The following is a 26,510-nucleotide window of genomic DNA, read 5'->3' as shown; positions in this document are numbered from 1 at the left end:
ATCATGTAGATGCGAAAAAACAAACACAGTAAGCAGAATGAAGGTACGCTGCTTTGAATGGTTCAAATGGCTCTGAGCACTATGGGACTCAACATCTTAGGTCATAAGTCCCCTAGAACTTAGAACTACTTAAACCTAACTAACCTAAGGACATCACACACACCCATGCCCGAGGCAGGATTCGAACCTGCGACCGTAGCAGTCTCGCGGTTCCGGACTGCAGCGCCAGAACCGCTAGACCACCGCGGCCGGCCGCTGCTTTGAAACTTCCTGGCAAATTTAAACTATGTGATGGACTGGGATTCAAGCGCCTTTGAAACTTACGACAATCGCGATTATAACGGAAACTAAGGGGATTGTATCGTGACTAAATTAATGACTGTGAGATTGAGAAAGAACGTATGGGTGAACATTCTGTTAGCCTTTGGAAGAAGATGAAACTGTTACAGAATGTCTGTCGCGTTAGCATTCACGTCTCAGAGAAGCAAAGTTAGTCACGTCGGAGCATTGCAGCAGGTTTCAAATGTTTTGTAATATTGTGTGTAGTCTGTAAGTTGTTGGATGTTAACATGTGCGTGTGACTGTAAATAAAATGAGAAGTTTTGCAAGTGTCCAAAGGAAAAAGACAATTTACACTCGTTGCTTCTTTGTATAATTTAGTTCGCTACTTGTGGGTGGCTCATTCATTGTGCTGCAGCCACTGCTAAGAACTCACCTGTTCCTTTGCTTGATTAAAATTCAACCTCTTTCTGTATGCACTTTATAACACTTTCGGTGTAAGAATTAATAGAAAGCTTTTCACTCAGTTTCAACAAAATATAATAGAGTGTGTCTTGGCTTCTGTCTCGGGTTCTTCGGCCGACGTCATCTAATGATTTTACTGACGTTTCGCCAGCACGAGTGGCTGGCATTGTCAAAGTTTCACCCACCATTGCCGGCAATTTTGTAGAATATAATAGCCTTGAAAAGCAAGGAATTGATTCAATCCATGTTCCCATATCGAAGAATATACCATGGTCGTTCAATAAATAATGTTCCGCATAGTTATTCTTAAGCGCTTGAATGTGGTGAAAGTATCAGTCCACATTTCTTTTACATATTCTATTTTTCTAAATACGAGGTCTGTTCCAAAAATTCCGGAACTTTGTCCCCAAGATTTTTCTATGCCTACCTTATATTTATTGCGCACGGTCTCCTTCGAAACATTCTCCTCCACAACTGATACACCGCCCCCAACCGATAGCTTTCCTCGGAACTTCCAACTGACACATCCAACTAGTTATACGGGGAGGGGTGAAGGGGGCCGTACAGTTAACAATGGCTCCAACCATGGCGCGGCTTGACATTTTTCATCTCATTGCCAGAGGTGAAAGAAGCGGTAAGTGACAGAGAGATCCTAGGACCGACTAAGACCTTTGCATCCGTAGTCTGACACTTAACCCCACTCGGCTACTGAGATGAACATGTTATGTAGTAGGCCTGCTAGGAGAGACGTGAAATGAAAATGAAAGGGATGTTTCCTCGGCTTGTAAGCCAAGCGAATGGTTTGTCGAAGAACTTTGTCGGATTCCAAAATATAAGGGAAGTTCGAGAAGACGATCAAATGGAAGGTTGACAGATGACAAGAACGACGTTGATGCCCATAACTGAAGACAATAGCAGATGCAAACAATAGTAGATGCCTTTATCTGGCTTTGAATCTCAGGTAATGATGATTATAATGAGGAACATGGTGGTACAATACTCAAGAAGGCTGTATGTCTGTTCCCTCTGTTCAGCTTTGTGTTGATACTCGTAGCTACTTTCCCGGCCGGATTTACATCTGGATTGTGTGGATTTAATGGATGATCGTAGACTGCGATATTGAGATCTGCTAGCAAAGTTGCAGTTGCAAGTAACTTGCGCCGTCTTTGTGACTTGAAGACGTTCTTGTTTCCCCATTAAAGCCTTGTGTGTAGCTTTACTTCGTAGGTTAAATTCGTGGGATGCATGGAATTCCCAGTCAAATCCGCGTATGTATTTAGCCTCTACGTACGTTCGTGGAGGAATACTTACCATCAGATAGTTGAAAAAGTATTGTGTCGATGCACAAAACTCATTTGTTTAGTATGGCGTACATCCTGACAATATACTCGATCGCTTAGTCCTGTTTCACGTGAAATTGTATTATGAACCTTAGTAGTTCGCATCGCAAACTACGTAATACCTTTCCGATCCTGTCTATTCCAGCAGGAACTATTTTCATAGTGTCGGCTATGCAGTGAAGCATTTTAGTGGAAGGAACACGACATCACTGTATCAAAATGATTGGTTCAACTTTCGTCCCATTAGATACATCTGCTCAAATGAATTGTAACGTACGCTTGATGTCATGTAAAGCTTTCATGTCTCTTTTTTCCCTTTGCAACCATTTCTTCCTCTTTTATTCCTGTCCATTTTTTTCGTAAATTCGTTTATACCGACATAAAAGTTTTATGGGTGTAGTAGCGCGTCATAATATTTAAAACTATTGCTGCTGGAGGGGGAAAAAAAAAAGTTTCGACCATGGTTGCAGCGGCCTTCTTCTGGGTCTACTGGTGCATTGTAGCTATGCAGTGTCCCTTTACGTTACGTTACGTTACGCTACGTTCTCCCTCCACATGCAACAACCTAGTAAAATAAAGTTCCCTCTCCTCCTTTAAGTGACCAATGAAACGAACTCTCTCTTCAAATTATGACGTAATGGCATGCGCAGTGAACAGTAACAACAAAATATAAGTGACACTGCATAGCTACAACGCACCAGTAGACCCAGAATAAGGCCTCTGCAACCGTGGCCGAAACTTTTTGTTTTTTTTTCTGGCAGCAGCAGTAGTTTTGTATATTATGACGCGGTACCACACCCAGAAAACTTTTATCTCGACCGACTCTGGCCGCGGAAGCCTGCGCAATTATATTCGTTTATACCATTCCGCACACTGCCAATACCGTTTTGCACTGTCGCATATTTGGTAATACATGTGTCAGTCACGATTTTAATTTGCCTTTACACCTAGTAGCGCTCATCTGTCCACCTATCATGTCTCTAAAAATAGCTCAAGAGTATCCCGGGTGCACAAGATGGTCATTTTATTTGAAACAACGTAAGAGATCTCCACTGCTTCATTCATTAAAATTTTATTTAACTTCGAAGAAAAACACCTAAATTTGGCTGTGTTTCGGAAATGTCGTGCGTTTTACAGTCAGTGCTTTTCAATAAATGACTAGATTTTGCAAACATAAAAATTTGAACTCGTTGATTGAAAACATCGAAACGAACAGTCCATATTGAAACCTAAAGTGTTAGTTTAAGTAAAATTTGTAGTGGAAAACCATCACGTATTCAAGTGAGGTTCTCAGAGAAAGCAACAGTTCTACAAAAAACTACTAGAGAGGATAACTTCCCTTTATAAAAAGCGGTAATACAAGGAAAGAATATTTTGCACACCTCCCCCTCTCCATCTTTTATCTCTCTCCACCTCCCTCTCCCAGCCAGCTCTTTCAGCACAAAACCTCGCACCAAACACTTAAAATTAGACAGAAACAACCCAATCAAAACTGAGGAGCGACATTACTATAACATCTCTCCTAAATCTTGCGTTATGTACTTTCGACACCAGGGGAGAATGAAGCAGTGTGAAAAACAAACCATAATGAAACACACCGAAGATGAACAATACAACTGAAAACATAATTACAGAACAATCAGCCTCAGCTACTCTCCGATAAAAGCATAGAAGAATAAAGAAAGAACTGCGATGCAGATTGCAAGCTGCCAAGCTGAGAAACGCATAAAAAGCAAGCCGATATGTTCAAGCCCATCTTTAAAATTAATGCCGAAAAAGTGAGCAATGACAACGGAATAAAAATGCGCATTTTAAGCGTAGAATAGAAAACCAACCAAACGTTATGTACAATAATTTACATAAGTAAAACACCCAGTAAAGATGACACATAGGAGTCGAATCACGTTTGGATAAAGAATAAAAAATGAAAAAGGAAGAAGGGCATTGTGTTTTGAATTAGGTGGAGTTTTAAAAAGAAGAATAAGTTTATCCAAAGCATTTACCTGTAGAAAGCAGAGGCTACTGTTGTGCACATGTAGGCAACACAAGTAATAATTTACTACACAAATGTATGCTTCTGTTCTCACACGAATCATTTACAGAAGAATGGAATAACTGGTCGGAGCCGACCTCCGGAAAGATCAGTTTCGATTCAGGAGAAATGTAGGAACACGCGAGGCAATACTGACACTACGACTTCCCATAGACATAGGTTAAGGAAAGGCAAGCCTACGTTTACAGCAGTTGTAGACTTAGAGAAAGCTTCTGACAATGTTGACTGGAATACTTTCGTTCAAATTATGAGGGTGGCAGGCGTAAAATAAAGGGAGCGAAAGGCTAATTACAAATTTGTACATAAATCAGATGGCAGTTGTAAGAGTCAAGGGGCACGAAATAAAACAGTTGTTGAGAAGGGTGTGAGACAGGGTTGTAGCTTATCCCCGATGTTATTCAATCTGTATATTGAGTGAGTAGAAAAGGAAACAAAAGAAAAATTTGGAGTAGGAGTTAAAGTCCAGGGAGAAGAAATTAAAACTTTGACTTTTGCCTATGACAATGCAATTCTGTCAGAGACAGCAAGGGACTTGGAACAGCCGTTGAACGGAATGGACAGTGTCTTGAAAGGAGGATATAAGGTGAACATCATCTAAAGCAAAACGAGAACAATGGAATGTAGTCGAATTAAATCAGGTGATGCTGAAAGAATTAGATTAGGAAATGAGACACTTAAACTACTATATGAGTTCTGCTATTTGGGAAGCGTAATAAATGATGAGGGTCGAAGTAGAGAGGATATAAAACGTAGACTGGCGATCACAAGGAAAGCGTTTCTAATGAAGAGAATAGAGTTAAGTGTGAGGAAGTCCTTTCTGAAAGTATTTGTCTGGAGACTGCTATGTACGGAAGTGAAACGAGGACGATAAACAGTGTATACAAGAAGAGAATAGAAGCGTTTGGAATATTGTGCTACAGAAGAATGCTCAGGAGTAACTAATGCGCACTCTGTCTTCAGGCCACAAGTGGCCCATCGGGAGCATCCGACCGCCGTGTCATCCCCAACTGAGGATGCCGATAGGAGGGGCATGTGGTCAGCATACCGCTCTCCCAGTCGTTACGATGGTTTTCTTTGACCGGAGCCGCTACTATTCGGTCGAGTAGCTCCTCAGTTGGCATGACGAGGCTGAGTGCACCCTGAAAAGTGGCAACAGCTCATGACGGCCCGGATGGTCACCCATCCAGGTACCGGCCACGCCCGACAGCGCTTAACTTCGGTGATCTGACGGGAACCGGTGTATCCACTGTGGCAAGGCCGTTGCCATTAACTAATGAGGAACTACTGAATAGAATTGGGGAAAAGAGAAATTTGTGGCATAACCTGACTAGAAAGAGGGCTCGGTTGGTAGGACACATTCTGAGACATCAAGGGATCGCCAATTTAATACTGGAGGGAAGCGTCGGGGGTAAATGGTTCAAATGCCTCTGAGCACAATGGGACAACATGTGAGGTCATCAGTCCCCTAAAACTTAGAACTACTTAAACCTAAGTAACCTAAGGACAACCGAGCGAGGTGGCGCAGTGGTAGCACACTGGACTCGCATTCGGGAGGACGACGGTTCAATCCCGCGTCCGGCCATCCTGATTTAGGTTTTCCGTGATTTCCCTAACTTGCTCCAGGCAAATGCTGGGATGGTTCCTTTGAAAGGGCGCGGCCGACTTCCTTCCCCATCCATTCCTAATCCGATGAGACCGATGACCTCGCTGTTTGGTCTCTTCCCCCAAACTACCAACCAACCAACCTAAGGACATCACACACATCCATGCCCGAGGCAGGATTCGAAACTGCGACCGCAGCGGTCGCGCGGTTCTCGACTGAAGCGCCTAGGACCGCAGCTCGTGGTCGTGCGGTAGCATTCTCGCTTCCCGCGCCCGGGTTCCCGGGTTCAATTCCCGGCGGGGTCAGGGATTTTCTCTGCCTCCTGATGACTGGGTGTTGTGTGCTGTCCTTAGGTTAGTTAGGTTTAAGTAGTTCTAAGTTCTAAAGGACTGATGACCATAGATGTTAGCCGCCCGCGGTGGCCGAGCGGTTCTAGGCGCTTTAATTTGGAACCGCGCGACCGCTACGGTCGCAGGTTCGAATCCTGCCTCGGGCATGGATGTGTGTGATGTCCTTAGGTTAGTTAGGTTTAAGTAGTTCTAAGTTCTAGGGGACTGATGACCTGAGATGTTAAGTCCCATAGTGCTCAGAGCCATTTGAACCATTTTTTTAAGCGCCTAGAACCGCTCGGCCACACCGGCCGGCCGTCGGGGGTAAAAATATTAGATGGAGACCAAGAAATTTTAAGCGTATTGTCATATCGCTGGCTTAGTTGTGGAGTATCTTTGCGGGCAGCCGCGTCTGCAGAGAGTCCAGCACGGGACACGAAACTGTTATTTTGTGTAGTGTGTAGCTCTGCATGTAGAAGCATTGTTAGTATGCAGATTAAAGTGTTGCTACAAGCGCTATTACAGTAAAGTGATTAAATATGGAAGTAATACAGAGGAAAAGTGCGCCAAGACGTAATTAAAAATGAGCAGTGCCGCCGAAAACGTATTTGTGTATCCTCTCGTTGCGTTCGCACAGTATCCGCCCCGTGTTCGGTCTCCCAGAATGAACTGATGTGAATCAGTAGAAAATAGTTACCATAAAAGAGTGCAGTCAAGTGCCAGTGTCTTGTAGCCTGCGTGAGGACATGCGTTCGATCATCGCGTTTCCGCATTATCAAGAATCAGCCGCGCCGCGACGGTTAGGCGCACGCTCGTACAAGTGAGAACTGAGAACTGAAAAATTAACTTTACGAACAGTGTTATATCATTACTAGTGACAAGGAGGACTATTACCAGATATCTATATGTGTGACGAGCTTAATAACTTCCGTTCGATCATTCGGCTTCCACATCGTCAACAATCACCCGCGTCGTGTCGGTTACGCGTACGCTCGTCTGAATTATATTTTTGGACTGTTAATCATCAAGATTGTTAATTGGGATAAACATTTACGATTTAGAGTGTAAACAGTGCAACCTGTGGTTTCCATATCGTCTCAGAATATAGATGTTCATACCGGACATGGAACAGTATTGTGTTTTAACGTTGCGTGGCTCCCCTAAACCCGCTTGCATATTTCGATACATAATTTCAGGCAAGCCAGCAGTAGTGTCGAGCAGGACAATACGACCGCCGCGGGATTATCGGGTACGAGGTGTGGACAGGGCGCACGGACACGAAACGAGAAGTCTGTTTAACTCTTTGAAGGGCAGGCAAAACTGTAACTAACCACATACGTAGACGGTTTCAATGGGCGTTGGTCACTGTGGCTAATCACATAGTATTTTCTCCCTTTACCGCTCAGGGGCCAGTAGTCTCTCTGCCAACCACCTAATTGTTGCCTAAAATGTCGCTAGATGGCAGTGCAGGTCTTCTGCGCGAATTTTTGCCACGTATTCAGGACAATAGTTGATACTTCTTCATTGTTAACACCGTTCTTGGAAGCGGCGTGCAGTATTCTCTGTAGCTCTTCTATATACGACTATTTTTTGTAAGTAATTGCTTATATTTATGTGTTGAACACATATAAGTCTACGCGTAATGCAACTTTAAATTGAAATAGAATTTTCCGTGTTTTACAGACAAATTTCTGTGTGGTTAGTGCTGCTAACCACCGCCCTTCTGCTCCACCCAGTATATTTTCTTCGTCTCCATCGAATATGTCTAGCCGAAAAGGAATAACTGAGGACGAATGTTACTGAATTTTATTTGAAGAAATATCTTCTAGTGACAGCAGTGTTGACAGTGATGGCAGTGACCCCACATTCACGACAAGCTGTCCAAGTTATAGTCTTGTGTGCAGTCGTGTGGTTCTAAATTTAACCAGTTGTCCTCATGGAAAGAATCATATTATTTCCATGGACAATTATTTTACATCATATGATCTATTCAAGGACCTAAAATCCAATGGCGTGTACGCTTGAGGAACAATAAATCCAAGAAGGAAAAACATACCGTCCGCAGCTCGTGGTCGTGCGGTAGCGTTCTCGCTTCCCACGCCCGGGTTCCCGGGTTCGATTCCCGGCGGGGTAAGGGTTTTCTCTGCCTCGTGATGACTGGGTGTTGTGTGATGTCCTTAGGTTAGGTTTAAGTAGTTCTAAGTTCTAGGGGACTGATGACCATAGATGTTAAGTCCCATAGTGCCCAGAGCCATTTGAACCAAAAACATACCAAAACTCAAAAGAGGAAAAGCAACTGGAGAGAGGGGAATTCGATTACAAAATAAGCAATGATGGCATAGTAATCAATAGATGGAAAGATAACAGGGCAGTCAACTTGATTTCAACATGTCATTCACCATAGATGTGTCCACAGTAACTCGAAAAATGAAAGATGGAACAATAACCAATATCACTTGTCCAATTGTATTGAAAGACAACAATTCCAGTATGAACTATGTGGATAATATTGATCGACTAAAGTGAGACTATGCTATTGTCAGAAAAAGCAAGAAATGGTGCATGAGATTGTTTCTTCACTTTTTAGACTGCAGTGTGACAAACGTGTTCATTGTGCACAAAGAAATGGAAATGGAGCAGTTCTCCAATAAAGACTTCCATCGAGAGGGTAGAAAATCTTGTTGGCTCCAAAAATAGTTTCAGTGGCAGCTAATTTTGCTTCTGTATCCCAAAGTAGTATAGCAACCCAGACCAAATCACACAATCCATACGTAGACGAAAGTATTAGCCACGAAAGCAGTAAACAACAACCAATTCACTCATCAACTAGAAGATGCGCAGTTTGCAGCTCAAAGAAAAATCCAGTGCGAACAGTGTGGATGTGTTCAGTGTGCAAAGTACCTTTGTGTCTGAGAGCAGGCAAGAACTAAAATAACTAGTTTTTAATTTTTTTGGTATCTCTTGAATCAAAGTTCAACCACCAAATATCGAATTTCTATACTGTTATGGGGTGCTGGTTACCTGTAGTGACCACATCCTTGGGTAACAGAAGAAATATTGAATTTAATTGATGAAAGGAGAAAATATAAAAACGCAGTAAATGAAGCAGGCAAAAGGGAATATAAACGTCTCAAAAATGAGATCGACAGGAAGCGCAAAATGCTAAGCAGGGATGGCTAGAGGACAAATGTAAGGATGTAGAGGCTTATCTCACTAGGGGTAAGATAGATACTGCCCACAGGAAAATTAAAGAGACCTTTGGAGAAAAGAGAGCCACTTGTATGAATATCAAGAGCTCAGATGGAAACCAAGTTCTAAGCAAAGAAGGGAAAGCAGAATGGTGGAAGGAGTATATAGAGGGTCTATACAAGGGCGATGTACTTGAGGACAATATTATGGAAATGGAAGAGGATGTAGATGAAGATGAAATGGGAGATACGATACTGCGTGAAGAGTTTGACAGAGCACTGAAAGACCTGAGTCGAAACAAGGCCCCGGGAGTAGACAACATTCCATCAGTACTACTGACGGCCTTGGGAGAGCGAGTCCTGACAAAACTCTACCATCTGGCGAGCAAGATGTATGAGACAGACGAAATACCCTCAGACTTCAAGAAGAATATAATAATTCCAATCCCAAAGAATGCAGGTGTTGACAGATGTGAAAATTACCGAACTATCAGTTTAATAAGTCACAGCTGCAAAATACAACGCGAATTCTTTACAAACGAATGGAAAAACTGGTAGGAGCCGACCTCGGCGAAGATCAGTTTGGATTCCGCAGAAATGTTGGAACACGTGAGGCAATATTGACCCTACGACTTATCTTAGAAGAAAGATTAAGGAAAGGCAAACCTACATTTCTAGCATTTGTAGACGTAGAGAAAGCTTTTGACAGTGTTGACTGGAATACTCTCTTTCAAATTCTAAAGGTGGCAGGGGTAAAATACAGGGAGCGGAAGGCTATTTACAATTTGTACAGAAACCAGATGGCAGTTATAAGAGTCGAGGGGCATGAAAGGAAAGCAGCGGTTGGGAAGGGAGTGCGACAGGATTGTAGCCTGTCCCCGATGTTATTCAATCTGTATATTGAGCAAGCAGTAGAGGAAACAAAAGAAAAATTCGGAGTAGGTATTAAAGTCCATGGAGAAGAAATAAAAATGTTGAGGTTCGCCGATGACATTTTAATTCTGTCAGAGACAGCAAAGGACTCGAAAGAGCAGTTGAACGCAATGGACGGTGTCTTGAAAGGAGGATACAAGATGAATATCAACAAAAGCAAAACGAGGATAATGGAATGTAGTCGAATTAAGTCGGGTGATGCTGCGGGAATTAGATTAGGAAATGAGACACTTAAAGTAGTAAAGGAGTTTTGCTATTTAGGGAGTAAAATAACTGATGATGGTCGAAGTAGAGAGGATATAAAATGTAGACTGGCAATGGCAAGGAAAGCGTTTCTGAAGAAGAAAAATTTGTTAACATGGAGTATAGATTTAAGTGTCAGGAAGTCGTTTCTGAAAGTATTTGTATGGAATGTAGCCATGTATGGAAGTGAAACGTGGACGATAAATAGTTTGGACAAGAAGTGAATAGAAGCTTTCGAAATGTGGTGCTACAGAAGAATGCTGAAGAGTAGATGGGTAGATCACATAACTAATGAGGAGGTATTGAATAGAATTGGGGAGGAGTTTGTGGCAGAACTTGAAAAGAAGAAGGGACCGGTTGATAGGACATGTTCTGAGGCATCAAGGGATCACAAATTTAGCATTGGAGGGCAGCGTGGAGGGAAAAAAACGTAGAGGGAGACCAAGAGATGAATACACTAAGCAGATTCAGAGGGATGTAGGTTGCAGTAAGTACTGGGAGATGAAAAAGCTTGCACAGGATAGAGTAACATGGAGAGCTGCATCAGACCAGTCTCAGGACTGAAGACTACAACAACAAACAAGTGAATTTTTACAAACTCGATGTATAAAACATCTCAAGACAATAAAACCAATGTGTTACAAGTAAAAGAAATTTGCAAATAATTTTTCTTGCCCCACAAGGGTAAATTTTAGTGGTGTTTACCTGCCCCTCAGAGAGTTAAGGTACCCGACACACATTCGTACTCCCGGGCGTGTTACAAGATGAACACACTAAGCAGATTCAGAACGATGTAGGTTGCAATAGTTACTCGGAGATGAAGAGATTCACACAGGATAGATTAGCTTGGAGAGCTGCGTCAAACCAGTCTTCGTACGGAAGACCACCACCACCACAACAACAACAACAACAACAACAACCGCACCACGTGTTCTCCTCTCCCAGTGTTTTGCGATCACTAACACGGCCCAGTGGTGACGTCGCTGGCCTCGGCGTTAGAGTACGTACACGGATTAGCCAGCTGCGTAAACACTGGGGTGTCGCTGACAGCCCAGCTGGAGCGCTAACAGGTGGTGGCGGCCCCAGAGCGGGGCCGCGCGGCGGGCGCCTGCCCCGTGGTGGGGGGCGAGGCCGGCGCTGGCCGTGTGACCGCCCGCCAGGCGCAGTCAGTCTGCGGCCGGCTTTCACCTGCGGCCGAACTCTGTGAGCGTGGGGCGGCCGGCGGTTGCGACTCTACACCACACCACACTCTGCACCATGACGTCGTCGCCGGACAGCGGCCTGTCGCTGGAGGAGCAGCTGGAGCGCAAGCTGTCGCTGGAGAGCCTCGACTGCCTGGACGTCCAGACGCTCATCTCCATGTGGTGAGCGATGGCTGCTCCCAGTGTCGTGTTTATGTGTGTGTGTGTCATACAGCGATCAGCTGCTTATGTAAGTGCGGCCGTGTTTACGCCTCGCTCTGAGTAGCTGAGTCGGCTGCACCCGGGAAGTGTCACGGTGTTTCGTGGCTGTCTCGAAGAGCCAAACCTCAGTTCTTAGTACAGTCGACTACCCGCAATAAGTAAAGTTCAAGTCCTCCTCTCACCACCGGATTCTTCCCAAGCACGGTGCTCTGTTAAAGCACTTCTGGCGAAAGCGGATGGTTTCTTTGAATAAGCCACGGCTGACGTCGTTTCCCATCCTTGTCCTACTGACTTGACGCGTCGTCTCTAATGACCTCGACCGAGCGAGGTGACGCTGTGGTAAGGCACTGGATGACGGCGGTTCAAATCAGTTTCCGGCCACATATTTAGGATTTCTGTGGTTTTCCTACATCGCTTTTGTTGAATGCCGTGGTGTTTTCTACGAAACGACGTGGCCGATTTCCCTTTCCGTCCTTCCCCCACTGCGAGTCTATGTTCCATCTGTAGTGATATCTTCCTTCCTTCCTTCCGCACGGATCAGTACATAGAACTGGAAGACAAATTAGTCAAAGTTGAAGATTCAGAATGATATGGACCAGCCGCGCGGGGTAGCCGTGCGGTGTTGGGAGTCATGTCACGTTTCGCGCGGCTCTCCCCGTCGGAGGTTCGAGTCCTCCCTCGGGCATGGGTCCTTAGCATAAGTTAAAGTTAGATTAAGTAGTGCGTAAACCTAGGGACCGTTGACCTCAGCAGTTTGGCCCCATAGTTAAAAAATAAAAAGATATGGACTGTGGATGAGGGTCAGAGAACAGACCCAAGTGGGAGATTTTCAAGTGTCGTGGGTGAAAAGAATGAGTACTCTAATGAGAAGCAGTTTTCTAGCCTGGAATTCGATCAGCATTATAGCGTTTGAGTTGTCTCTAATGTTGAAGTCAGCAAATGCTCTGCAATGACTGAGAAATGTTGCTGAGTTTTAAGGCTTGCAGTAATGACCAAAGCTGCCCTGATTCACAAAAAAGTGTAGCTGGTAAAGAGCCATCTATGACAAACCCTGTAACAGCAAGACAAAAATGCTTCGGTCTGTTTACTTTATTTGTACGGCATGTTGACTCTTGGTAAACAGAAGTCTGCCGGCCACTGTGACCGAGCGGTTCTGGGCGCTTCAATCCGGATCCGCGCTGCTGCTACGGTCGCAGGTTCGAATCCTGCCTCGGCCATGGATGTGTGTGATGTCCTCAGGTTAGTTAAATTTAAGTAGTTCTAAGTCTAGGGGACTGATGACCTCAGATGTTAAGTCCCATAGTGCTTAGCGCCATTTGAACCATTTCAAAAAAAAGTCTGTATTCAGGAAACAAAAATATTCCTCACCAGTTTTTTGTTGTCCTTTTCCCTCCACCTCCGTACTTTGTTGCTGTTGCTGATATGTGTATTTTATCCGATCCTCAACATAATTACCAACAAACATACGATATTCATATATGCATATATAGAGGTACGTTACTGTTCCTAAGACGATTTTTTGTCAAGTTCTCGCATTCTGGAGGACGACGGTTCAAACCCGCGTCCGACCATCCTGATTCAGGCTTCTCGTAATATCCCTAAGTCGCTTAAGGAAAATGACGGAATCGTTCCTTCGAAAGGGCACGGCCGCTTTCCTTCCCCAACCTTCCCTAATCCGAGTTTTTGCTCCGTATCTAATGACGCCGTTGTCGACGGAGCGTTAGACACTAATCTACTCCTCCTTCTCCTTTATCAAGTTTAACCTTTAGTTATTTAATTTTCTATACAATTAGCCTATAATCCAACTTCGCGTAATCTTTGGTTTCTTCCCCAAATTTATTTTCAGACTGGCAAGTTCAAAGAGTTCAAGTGAGAGATTACCTCATATCTTACTTCACCCAGTGACCATCTCTCGTAACTTAATCGACAAATTGTGCTATAATCGTCTTTTATATCCTACGTTCATTGGGAAGTAATTCTACAGGTTGTGTACTGAGAATCTGGTTGCCATACTGCCTGTACAGACGCTCATGTAACATCGAAATGCAGAGCTCATTTAGATGTTTACAACGATACAGACTGTGAAGCAGGCCTGCTCCCTTTTCATTTTACAAAACTGTTGGCACCATTTTGATTCCAGAACGAGATGCAGTGCTACAAAAGGCCATAGATGTCTAATGCTCGAAACTTTGGTAGGAATAATCAAATGTTTTTGAAAGTGAAATGACGTGTCATTGCAATCCAGTGACGAATTTTACCTGTACAATTGTAATGCCTTAATTCAGCTTCTTTTGCTGAGTAGGTTTCCTTTGCCTAAGTTAATTTGCAGTACTTCCTTTTCATGTCTTATTCTAATACCTTTTTTCTGTCTGATGGCGAAAGTTCCCTCACAAATTTAGCTGCTGATTGTACAGATTCACCGCTGTCTTTCGTCCCCACGGTTCAATTTTGTTATGACTACAGTAAAACTGACGATGTCGAGGTCAGAAGAGACAGAGGACAAACTCAAACTTGAGAAGGGTGGTGAGGGAGATCGTCTGTGCCCTTTCCAAAGCAATTATCAGAGAATTCGCATTTAGTTGTGTAGGGGAAATCACAGGAGACCAAAATTTAGAAGGCTGTGTTTTTTATTTGAACCCCGTCCACCCTTAATGTTAATCCAGTTCCTAAACCAAGCAGCCAGTGTAACACACTTAACACTTCTACGGTACCGCGCTCTGCACTCTGCTCGGTTGTGTGCTTATTTGGTCAGTTTGCACGTTTGTTTCTGTCTGAGCTTTATCATCGCCGTCTTTCCTAGAGCTGCACCCAGCGCTTCAACAGTTTCTTAAACACTTGCAGTAAAAGGCAGGCGACGTTAAGTATTTCTAAAAACAGCGTCCGTTTATCGGTGCTACGCTCCGATGCCCCTGTGTACCGTCGACAGTGTGCAGTCGTTATGATGGGGCCAAATGTAGAAATTCTTCGTGGCCACGATAATACAGGGCTATTACAAATGATTGAAGCGATTTCATAAATTCGCTGTAGCTCCATTCATTGACATATGGTCACGACACACTACAGATACGTAGAAAAACTCATAAAGTTTTGTTCGGCTGAAGCCGCACTTCAGGTTTCTGCCGCCAGAGCGCCGTGAGACAAAATGGCGACAGGAGCCGAGGAAAGCGTATGTCGTGCTTGAAATGCACTCACATCAGTCAGTCATAACAGTGCAACGACACTTCAGGACGAAGTTCAACAAAGATCCACCAACTGCTAACTCCATTCGGCGATGGTATGCGCAGTTTAAAGCTTCTGGGTGCCTCTGTAAGGGGAAATCAACGGGTCGGCCTGCAGTGAGCGAAGAACCCGGTTGAACGCGTGCGGGCAAGTTTCACGCGTAGCCCGTGGAAGTCGACGAATAAAGCAAGCAGGGAGCTAAACGTACCACAGCCGACGGTTTGGAAAATCTTACGGAAAAGGCTAAAGCAGAAGCCTTACCGTTTACAATTGCTACAAGCCCTGACACCCGATGACAAAGTCAAACGCTTTGAATTTTCGGCGCGGTTGCAACAGCTCATGGAAGGGGATGCGTTCAGTGCGAAACTTGTTTTCAGTGATGAAGCAACATTTTTTCTTAATGGTGATGTGAACAGACACAATGTGCGAATCTGGGCGGTAGAGAATCCTCAAGCACTCGTGCAGCAAATTCGCAATTCACCAAAAGTTAACGAGTTTTGTGCAATCTCACGGTTTAAAGTTTACGGCCCCTTTTTCTTCTGCGAAAAAAACGTTACAGGACACGTGTATCTGGACTTGCTGGAAAATTGGCTCGTGCCACAACTGGAGACCGACAGCGCCGACTTCATCTTTCAACAGGATGGTGCTCCACCACACTTCCATCATGACGTTCGGCATTTCTTAAACAGGAGATTGGAAAACCGATGGATCGGTCGTGGTGGAGATCATGATCAGCAATTCATGTCATGGCCTCCACGCTCTCCCGACTTAACCCCATGCGATTTCTTTCTGTGGGGTTATGTGAAAGATTCAGTGTTTAAACCTCCTCTACCAAGAAATGTGCCAGAACTGCGAGCTCGTATCAACGATGCTTTCGAACTCATTGATGGGGACATGCTGCGCCGAGTGTGGGAGGAACTCGATTATCGGCTTGATGTCTGCCGAATCACTAAAGGGGCACATATCGAACATTTGTGAATGCCTAAAAAAACTTTTTGAGTTTTTGTATGTGTGTGCAAAGCATTGTGAAAATATCTCAAATAATAAAGTTATTGTAGAGGTGTGAAATCGCTTCAATCATTTGTAATAACCCTGTACTATGTTCCGTTGGCAGTCAGAGTTGAGAGACAGTTACCCTTCAAAAAGTTTGTTTCCTTGCGTCAGTCCTCTGTGGCCCCAGCGAAGGCTGCGCAGCTGGTGGTCAGCTTTGACCCACTGCAGACTGAGTGTTGCGTGTACGCAGTAGTGTCGAGTTTTGCGCATAACGCTGTCACGGCAGCCGAAAGTTGTTTGGAACGCAGTATGAGAGCAGACTGAGCGCAGATGAGAGCGCTCTTCCATGGACTGAACAACTCAATGTTATGGAGCACTGACATCAGTTGAAGAGTGCAACTGCCAAACGATCTGAGTTGCCAGATCTTGCATTTCCGAGGAGAAGTTTTACAGAAGCTCGAAAATTAGCACGAGCTTCAACCCTACGTGCTTTTGATACTTTCCACAATTAAACTTTGTCTCAAAATCTGGCATGATACCCAAAAAGATTCTGGTCGTATGTGAAGTACAGCAGCGGAAAGACATGATAAGTACCTTTACTGCGCGATAACAATGCTGATGTTACTGATGACAGTGCTGCTAAAGTAGAGGCACTGTGTACAGTTTTCCGAAATTCCTTCACAAAAGGAGACGAAGACAATAATCCAGAATTCGAACCAAGAACAACTGCCAACATGAGCAACTCAAAAGTAGATATCCTCGGTGCAGCAAAGGAGCTTAAATCACCTGATAAAGGCAAGGACACCGTTCCTGATTGTATACTAGTCAGGTTCCTCTCAGAGTATGCTGATGCAATAGCTCCAATTTTAGCAATCATATACAACCGATCGCTCGTAGAAAGAGCCGTACCTAATGAAAGTTGCACATGTTACACCAATACACGAGACTGGAAATTGGTGTAATCCGCTAACGTCCATTTGCAGTAGGATTTTGGAACATGTACTATGTTCGAACCTTATGAGTTATCTCGAGGAAAACGATTTATTGATAAAAACAGCTAACACGGATTCAGAAAATATCGTTCTTGTGAAACAACTAGCTCTGTTATCTCGTACTAATGAGTGCTATTGCTTGAGGATGTCACATTGATTCCATATTTTTAGATTTTCGGAAGGCTTTTGACACCGTACCTCAAAAGCGACTTCTAATCAAATTACGTGCCTATGCACTATAGTCTCAGTTGTGCGACTGGATTTGTGATTTCCTGTCAGAAAGGTCACAGTTGGTAGTAACTGACTGAAAGTCATGGAGTAAAACAGAAGTACAGTCTGCCCCTGTGGCCGAGCTGCTCTAGGAGCGTCAGTCCAGAACCACGCTGCTCGAATCCTGCCTCGGGCATGGATGTGTGTGATGTCGTTAGGTTGGTTAGGTTTAAGTAGTTCTAAGTCTAGGTGACTGATGACCTCAGATGATAAGTCCCATAGTGCTTAGAGCTATTTGAACCATTTTTAAAACAGAAGTAATGTCTGGCGTTCCCCAGGGAAGCTTTATAGGTCCCCTGTTCTTCCTCATTTACATAAACGTGTTAGAAGACAATCTGCTTAACTCTCTTAGATTGTTTGCAGATGATGCTATCATTACCGTCTTATAAAGTCATTAGATGCTCAAAACAAATTGAAAAACGATATTTATATGGTGCGAAAAGTGGCAATTGATTGTAAATAATGAAAAACGTCGAGTCATCCACATGAGTACCAAAAGGAAACTGCTGAATTTCGGTTACACGATAAATCACAAAAATCTAAAGGCTATAAATTTAACTAAATACTTTTCAAATAGATAATATTGTAGGTAAAGCAAAGGAAAATCTAAGATTTATTGGCCAGACACTGAGAAAATGCAACAGGTCTACTAAAGAGACTGCCTACACTACTCCTGTACGTCCTCTCCTCAAGTATTGCTGTGCGATGTGGGTTTCCGATCAGATAGGATTGACGGAAGTCATAGAAAAAGTTCAAAGGAGGACAGCTCGCTTTATAGTATCGCGAAATATTGAAAAGAGGGCCACGGATATGATACATGAACTGATTCCAGTCATTAAAACAGACATTTTTCGTTGCGGCAGGATCTTCTCCTGAAATTTCAATCAGCAACTTTCTCCTCAGAGTGTGAAAATATTTGTTGGTGGCCACCTGCATAGGGAAGAACGATAATCATTATAAAATAAGAGGAGAGGAGGGGAGATTAGTGTTTGACGCCTCGTCGACAACGAGGTCATTAGAGACGGAGAACAATCTCTGATTGGGGAAGGAAATCGGCCGTGCCCTTTCGAAGGAACCATCCCGGAATTTGCCTGAAGCGATTTAGGGAAATCACGGAAAACCTAAATCAGGAAGGCCGGACACGGGTTTGAACTGTCCTCCTCCCGAATGCGAGGCCAATGTGCTAACCAGTGCGCCACCTCGCTCGGTAATAAAATTAGAGAAATCAAATCAGAGCATACGCAGAAAGATGTAAGTGTTCGTTTTTCCCGCGCGCTGTTCAAGAGTGGAACGATGGAGAAGTAGCTTGAAGATGGTTCGATGAACCATCTGCCAGGCACCTAACTGTTAATAGCAGAGTAATCTTGTAGATGTAGATGTGGATGCAGATGTAGAATCAAAGAAGACTGTAAGTCTTTTTCCACATAACTTACTTGTAGCCAACAAATCGAGAAGATACGCTGATACCACAGGATTACGCTGCTCTCCTTATCACTGAAAAAAAAGACAATTTAGAACATAAATATTTAATTAAGAACGTTCGAGGTGCCATACCACGGAATTGACTGGTTCTAAGTGCCAATTACAAAGTTTTTGTTTCAGGTGCCATAAATACTAAGGCACTGTTTTCTGTTTGTTTTAACTAATAGAACTGTAGTCAACTCTTTCTTATATTTTTCAAATTTTCATATGAGAATAACGAAATTAAATTCCAGAAAAAATTTCTTAGTATTGAATTGTGGTTCTTAAGCAGCCCCATTCTTGGGAACTGATGTTGCAAAACCTACTGTAAGACTCCCCGAGCAGTTGAGGAAGAAATGGCAACATCGTCGAAGGTCTTTCTGTTTTGAAGCTGATAAACATGGTCGTTCTTTCAGATGAGATACGGTATGACATGCACCAAGACTGATCTCTTCCTTCTTTTCAATACAAGCTGTTTTTTCCATTCTTGTGTTGCATAGTGCGAATTTTTAATAGTTATTTTAAACTCATGAGTAGGAGGCACTTTGATCATAAATGCATTTGGAGGTCTTACACGTCTGCACAGACAGCTATGTTTCAGCAGCATTTTAAAAATCAAAAGTGTCACTTGTATGCATTGGAATTACATGGAATGGGTTCATGGCTTTAGCTGACTCATCTACCTTGTGTAACAATGGCCTTGTTTACGTTCCTTCTGCAAATTATTGTATTGTTTTTGAAACCCAAATGACCACTTCCCGTGCGTCAACTAAATGGAGAAGTTGATGCATGACATTTAGAACTCCAGAGGGAAGCATTGCTTTGCGGAAACACCGTAACCATCTTGTAATGACTGAAACACATCTGGAGACATGCAACAGAGCGCCAAGAACTCAGTATCATTGGATACGCGTTTTTCTAAAAAATGGCACTTTGACATTTCCACGTCTCAGTAACTGTTCTTGGCAGTGACCATACAAGCTTTCGTATTTACAAGACACTCTTCCGCAATTTTCTTTAGGTTTGAGACAACCATCGCACTATACTCTTATTTAAATTTATTACGTGTTTTACACGGTTTTTACCGTAGTGAATTTATCAGAAATTACGATTGCGGTATTTAGTTAAATATTAATTAAAGTTGCTTACAAGTTTTGGTTTTGCAACAGAGTTGTCATTTCCTCTTTACACGTAATTTCGCCGGCCAGAGTGGCCAAGCGGCTCTAGGCGCTACGGTCTGGAGCCGCGCGACCGCTTCGGTCTCAGGTTCGAATCCTGCCTCGGGCATGGGTATGTGTGATGTCCTTAGGTTAGTTAGGTTTAAGAAGTTCTAAGTTCTAGGGGACTGATGACCTCAGCTGTTAAATCCCATAGTGCTCAGAGCCATTTGAACCAACATCGGTATGGCGGAAACGCAGTCGTATATTCTCGCATGCAAACGATCATAAAGCTGCCGAAAGGTGATGAACTCCTCTCGGGTGATCAACCGAGTGGTGACGTCGTCTTGTCGGAACGTTTCGTTGAGTTTCGTACCCTTCATCCTCAAGCGAGATGACAATGATGGGTACTAAACTCATCGAAGCGTTGACACAAGACGACGGCACCACACGGCTGATCACCCGAGAAGAGTTCGTCGCTGGAATACGCCGAGAAAGCCTGCAATCTGCCGAAAGGTATCCTGCAATACATTGTCCCAAGATCTTCAACTTTTTGTTGCAATTCGACAGTTATTCTTGCAGGCTCTGGAGAACGACTAAATTTCCGCTTCACCGTGTCCCATGCGTGTTCAGTTGGCCACAGAGCTAACTATCTTGCTGACCAGGGCACTTGTACGTCACGAAATGTCTTTGCCTCGCAGCAGCCGTATGTGGAAGTGCGTTGTTCAGCTGAAAACGCAAATCACTCTCGTGTCGAAAAAAATGACAGTAGCACGGAGGTGATAAACTGTGCAGTGTAGCGGGCACTGATTACTTTACCCTGCAGAAAGACCAAATGTGACGGCGAGCTGTAATTGACGGTCCCCGTCCCGCCCCCATCGTGAAGCGTGGGCTGGGACCTGTATGTCGTGGGCGAAAGCACCCCGGAATAGGTCGCTCCTAGGTCTACGCTGTACGCGTGCGCGTCCATCACTCGCGTACAGACAGAACCCACTCTCATCACTGAAGACAATAGAACGACTTTCCACTTTCCAGCCGTCTTTTTCACGACACTAGAGCAGGGGTTTCCAACAAAATTTTCTCGAGGACCCCCTCATCGTGCATGATTGGTATCTTGTCATATCACAGTACCAAGTACCTAAAAAAGCCAAATTAAGAGTCTCTTTATACGTTTTCTATTTTTGATACTTAGAAAAACATTGACATATTCATTCTTGAAAAAATATTGAGCTTAAAACTTTTTCAATTTAGCTATTATTGTTATTGTTAAATTTTTTATTATAGCTCAAACTCTTTGTCTTCAAATCTGGGTCTTTAGTATAACAAATGCATTATCTTCCTCTTCATCTGTAGGCCTTTCTCGTTTTAACGAATCACTTTTTAACCAACTGTCCATTTTTAACTACGCGAACTGTAGCTTCCCCAAAACACAACGCTTTACACACACTACTGTTTAGACTTGGCCACTGTTTCTATTTTTCGATACAGTGTATCGATACGTGGAACTGTTTCAGTGTTTCGGAACGGCTGTGGTTCACTGTTTCGAACCAGTGGTGTTTTATTCCGCCCCTGTCTCGGATATCCGGACCAGATTCGATCTCGAGCCAGACACAGAAACTGTATCGTTGTTTCAAAATAAAGCTGTTTCAGTCCACCTGTGCTTGGAACGGACTGATGGTATCGAAACAGTGATGTTTCATTCCGCTCTGTGTTGGACGAGATTCGGGCTCGGCACAGGTACTGAAACACAACATACCACTTCGTGAAACACTTTCAAGAGTGTCGAAATCGTTTTGACAAGCAGTAGCATGAAGCTTAAGATATCCGAAAATAAAGCTTCGTTTCTAGATGACTGTCGTATTCCGAAATGGCGTAACATTTGCTTTATAAACATTAACCAAACAATAAAACAACGCATACTATTCACATTCAAAATAATAAATATGTGAAAATCATTCAGTTAAATTACACTTTTTTTTATAACATACGTTTCTCTGTTCAAGTACAGTAATCATATTAAGAAACGCAAGTAAGCCTAGAACATTTTGAATAAAAAAAGGCGTAGAGTGACAGTTATTATACATATACATAAATTTAATGTAGGTATAATTGCAAGCAATCTGTTTGACATATCACTGATAGTGTAATGGTGAACGGGAAGGGCTGGGAAGCATGGTGAATTTATAGTTACGGTTCGAAACACCTTGAAAGACAAATTTTTCTGTTATATTTTGTTATTTATTCGAATTATTTGTGAGTCTATAGTCACTGTGCCTATTATCCACAATGATTCCCTTTGTGTGCATGGGAATTAGCAGGATGGGTATATTCCCATACTAGCGGAATGTGGGAATCCCAGTACCATATCCGTTGTTTCTGCAGTTCGCTCCCACCTCCAGTTCCGTTCGTGGTGGTTCTTCTGTCTTCAGCTATGGCTGTCCTCAGCCAATTGAAAAGTATGGAAGTCACACGACACGAAAGCAGCGCATTTGCTGCATGCAATACGAAACTGCCAAGACGCCTAAGTGATAGTTTCATACTTTCTGCGATATGATTAGCGCTCTCGCACCTCATTTGTGTTTATATGGACATACCTATACAGTAGACATTCAAGATGATAAAATGTCTAGGTTTATTAGATTACAAAACACAAACTGTTTCACAGTTTCGAATCAGCGTATCGAAACATTACATTGTACTGTTTCATTTGTTTCGAAACAGTTACGTGTTTCAGTTTGCCCATCTCTACTACTGTTTTAATACAGAATATTGAATATGTAAACAATACTGTCTGTGAAAGCACTGGAAATAAATTAACAATGGCCGATTGTCGTCTGAAATGCGAGTTTCTGTGTAAAGTGACTGTCGGTTGTCAGCTGCAAAGGGACAGCGCGCGTAGTCTAACGGCATACAGCAGAACTATTTGCCTCTATCTAATTCTAGTTTTGCGCTAGTGTGTGCTAGTGTCAGTTGGCTCTAGGTAGACGCTTGACGCAGAAGTTAGCGTTCGTTAAAGCTCTGCTCATGCAGGGAGCGGCCAAAACTAAAAATCTGTTTTAATATTTTAATACGAAATATATTTAATATATTTTTTATTCTTATAGCATCTTGCGGACCCCTCTGGCATAGCTCGCGGACCCCCAGTGGTCCGCGGACCACCTATTGGGAACCACTGCATTAGAGTAACCGTGCTTGGCAGTGTTTTGGTTTCAGTGGCAGCCTGACCAATGGCACACGTGGTGTTAGTCCTGCTGCAAGCAGACGGCACCAACTGATGCTTGGTGAGACAGTAGGCGCGACATGCGCCCAGATTTCTTCCCTGGATGATATTCGGTAGGCCACCGCTGCTCAGTATGTATGTGTCGCTCCTGCAGCCCCGGATCTATGATATTTCCGGACCGCGGCAAAAATTGATTGAGATGCCTCGCCCCGCCCCCTCCCCTCCCCCCTCACCATCGAGCGTTTGAGTTAGGCCGTCTTAAATTTAAAAAAATAGATATCTCAAAAATATGTTAATTTTGAAGCTCACATCTTTCTCAGGAGTCTGATAGATAAAACATACATGTTCGAGGAACTGTAAGACTTGTTATCGGTCTTAAGACTGCCAAAGTGCAGTGCCACGCCTCGTCAGACAGCATTCTTCTATCGCACGTCACTGTATTTCGCTCCGTGGAATTCAAACGTGTGTATTTTGTAATGGAAGCCATCAAGCCTATATTCAGGACAGTACAAATTAGAATGCCCTGTGATGCCTCTCCGACTCCCAGTCCGCCGGTTTAACGTCCTACCCCCCTTTAAAAAAACTCACATTTAATAATGGTAGGGGTTATTTGTGAGCCGGACGCTGTGGCCGAGCGGTTCTAGGCGCTTCAATCCGGAACCACGCTGCTGCTACGGTCGCAGGTTCGAATCCTGCCTCGGGCATGGATGTGTGTGATGTCCTTAGGTTAGTTAGGTTTAAGTAGTTCTAAGTCCAGGTGACTGATGACCTCAGATGTTAAGTCCCATAGTGCTTAGAGCCATTGAACTATTTTTTTAAGGGTTTGTGACAGAGAGAATAAGAACTCTTTAGAAAATTTTCGCTCCTTATTGCCTACTAGCTAATAACTTTTGCTTTTGCGTGACATAAAATTACATATAGGGAACATAAAACCAGTAAAGACAAGCGACAAGCAAGACAGTACACATTTCGTCAATCCTTAGACCCCAGCATTTTTTTCTCTCTAATCTTGCTACAGCTTTATATGCCGTGCTTTCGTTTTTGCGAAAGAATCTGTTACCTCACAAAGTTCATCAAACGTTTTGCTGCGTAACAATATGTCGTTGTCTGATACTGAAGAAGCGGTTAATGCGAATACTACCCAAGACCGGCGTGGTTTCGCAATTTGATTACGTCTATTTTGTCACTGTCAGCCAGAATAAACGAAATAGGCCTTCCTAATATTGCACCAATTGTAACACACGTCAAATAAGCGAGACTGTTTTGGCACAAATGGTTATTTTTATCTACCTCATTTACATAAATAACACTATTGAATGTAATTCACAAAGTAGCAATATCAAATGCCTATTAGGCCTACTACAAGCAAAAAGTTTTATGTTCGGAAATAGTTTTACAGTCCATTCATATGCTCCAGTTTCCCAAGCATGAGATCGAACAGTAGTGGAACGAAATTTTTGTATAAATTTCGAATAGTCATATTCTTACATATAATTTGTGTGATGTCCTCGTTTCTTCTCCTTCCTCACTCTTATACACACTCTTGTCATCACTAATTCTGTAAACATTCCTGCCATTGTCAAAACTTATTCTCCAGTTAACTTCTCTAACTCTGTCGGAATCACCGGTCCAGTTATCCCGCGCTTATTCTCCGGTTAGGCGTTAGTAAATGTTCGTACAACGCGTTTTCCGCGCTATTCCGAGAATAGAACTTAGCCGGCTGCTAACCGGGGACTGTACAAGTGGCCATTAGAAGTGTAAGGTTCTGTCAAATTTTCTGTCAATTTCATTTTCTTGGATACAACGAGAAGATAATATGTAATCATTCTTACCTATTATTCCTCTTAGCCGTTTATTTCCACTCTGGTTGTCTGAATCTATGGATTTCGCCAATAATTATAAGAACACTTATCATTCGCTCACCCAATCCACCACATAAACAAACAGCGATGGGCATTCAACCGTTCGGCTTTATTCAGCTCACCTCGTATAGCCTCGTCCCCTTTTGTCTGCAGGAAAGTTTTTTTATTCCTAGATGCAACGTATATTCACCTGGCAGAGCCATCACATACAGTATGCACGCATTCAAAAATCGACTTACGATTCGGTAAGAAATTAACTTAGAATGTGTTGAAAAATGTTCAGAAACCAACAGGAATATGTTTCAAAATTATAGAACAGCTGGCCAACGTGCTCTGGGTGCTAACCGCTTTCTGAATCAAGTTTTTTTCGTTCAAGAATATGAAGTTGGCGCCCCCTGGAATTGCGCGAGTGGCAGGTGCCTCGGTTTTCCCTCCCCTAGATCCGGGCCTGCGCTCTTGGACGATCATCTGTCCTACGTTGACATCCACAACCTGTTCATGTGCGGGACTGTTCCACGCACAGCTGTTGAAAGCAGTGACACACTACTGATACACCGGACCTAACATTTTCAGCAGTCCGTCGACGTCCACCTAGCTTCTCACAGGCCCACAATGCGACTCCTTTGAAATGACTGAAGCTGTGCAACAAGAGTTGGTACTCGTTGGTGGGGGATGGTTATCCCCTGGAACGAGTGTTGCAAACGCTCTTCACCTCTAAACTCAGCACATTTACCTCCCACAGAATCAAAACAAGGGGCACATAGACCGGCCTCCTGAGTGCCATCTGATCGTTGATGACCGTGACAGATAAGTCGGCAACACTACTGATCCCTCAGTGTGCACATATTATAACGCGGTGCCCCTGAACACAGTGTTTAAAGGGGTTGTATTTTTTTCCCGACAGTTAACATACACTACTGGCCATTACAATTGCTACACCACGAAGATGATGGGCTACAGACCCGAAATTTAACAGACATTTTTTCGGGTGAATCCAAGTTCTGTTTACAGCATCATGATGGTCGCATCCGTGTTTGGCGACATCGCGGTGAACGCACATTGGAAGCATGTATTCGTCATCGCCATACTGGCATATCAACCGGTGTGATGGTATGGGGTGCCATTGGTTACACGTCTCGATCACCTCCTGTTCGCATTGACGGCACTTTGAACAGTGGATGTTACATTTCAGATGTGTTACGACCCGTGGCTCTACCCTTCATTCTATCCCTGCGAAACCCTACATTTCAGCAGGATAATGCACGACCGCATGTTGCAGGTCCTGTACGGGCCTTTCTGAATACAGAAAATGTTCGACTGCTGCCCTGGCCAGCACATTCTCCAGATCTCTCACCAATTGAAAACGTCTGGTCAGTGGTGGCCGTGCAACTGGCTGGTCACAATACGCCAGTCACTACTCTTGATGAACTGTGGTATCGTGTTGAAGCTGCATCCAAGTTCTGTTTGACTCAATGCCCATGCGTATCAAGGCGGTTATTA

The 26,510-nt window shown here is 43.5% G+C and overlaps 1 protein-coding gene and 1 pseudogene across 3 annotated transcripts in view; one reads left to right on the top strand and one right to left on the bottom strand.

Moving 5' to 3' along the window:
* The window catches only part of LOC124593756 (NAD kinase-like), a 907,239-nt gene that overhangs the window by 391,901 nt on the left and 488,828 nt on the right, over positions 1 to 26,510 (top strand). The window contains exon 1 of one of the 3 annotated variants that reach the window (XM_047132094.1): positions 11,617 to 11,797. The exons of the other annotated variants lie outside the window; for them this stretch is intronic. Coding sequence (XP_046988050.1) covers positions 11,691 to 11,797 — 107 coding nt within the window. The 5' untranslated portion in view covers positions 11,617 to 11,690. Of the gene's footprint in view, positions 1 to 11,616; positions 11,798 to 26,510 lie in introns of those variants that run through there. 3 annotated transcript variants of the gene reach the window in all.
* On the bottom strand, positions 5,285 to 5,402 carry LOC124597421 (annotated as a pseudogene).

The sequence above is a fragment of the Schistocerca americana genome, chromosome 2, assembly GCF_021461395.2.
Source record: "Schistocerca americana isolate TAMUIC-IGC-003095 chromosome 2, iqSchAmer2.1, whole genome shotgun sequence".
Classification (NCBI taxonomy): Eukaryota; Metazoa; Arthropoda; class Insecta; order Orthoptera; family Acrididae; genus Schistocerca; species Schistocerca americana.
The sequence above is the reverse complement of the archived record's forward strand: the minus strand, read 5'-3'. Positions and strand labels throughout refer to the sequence as shown.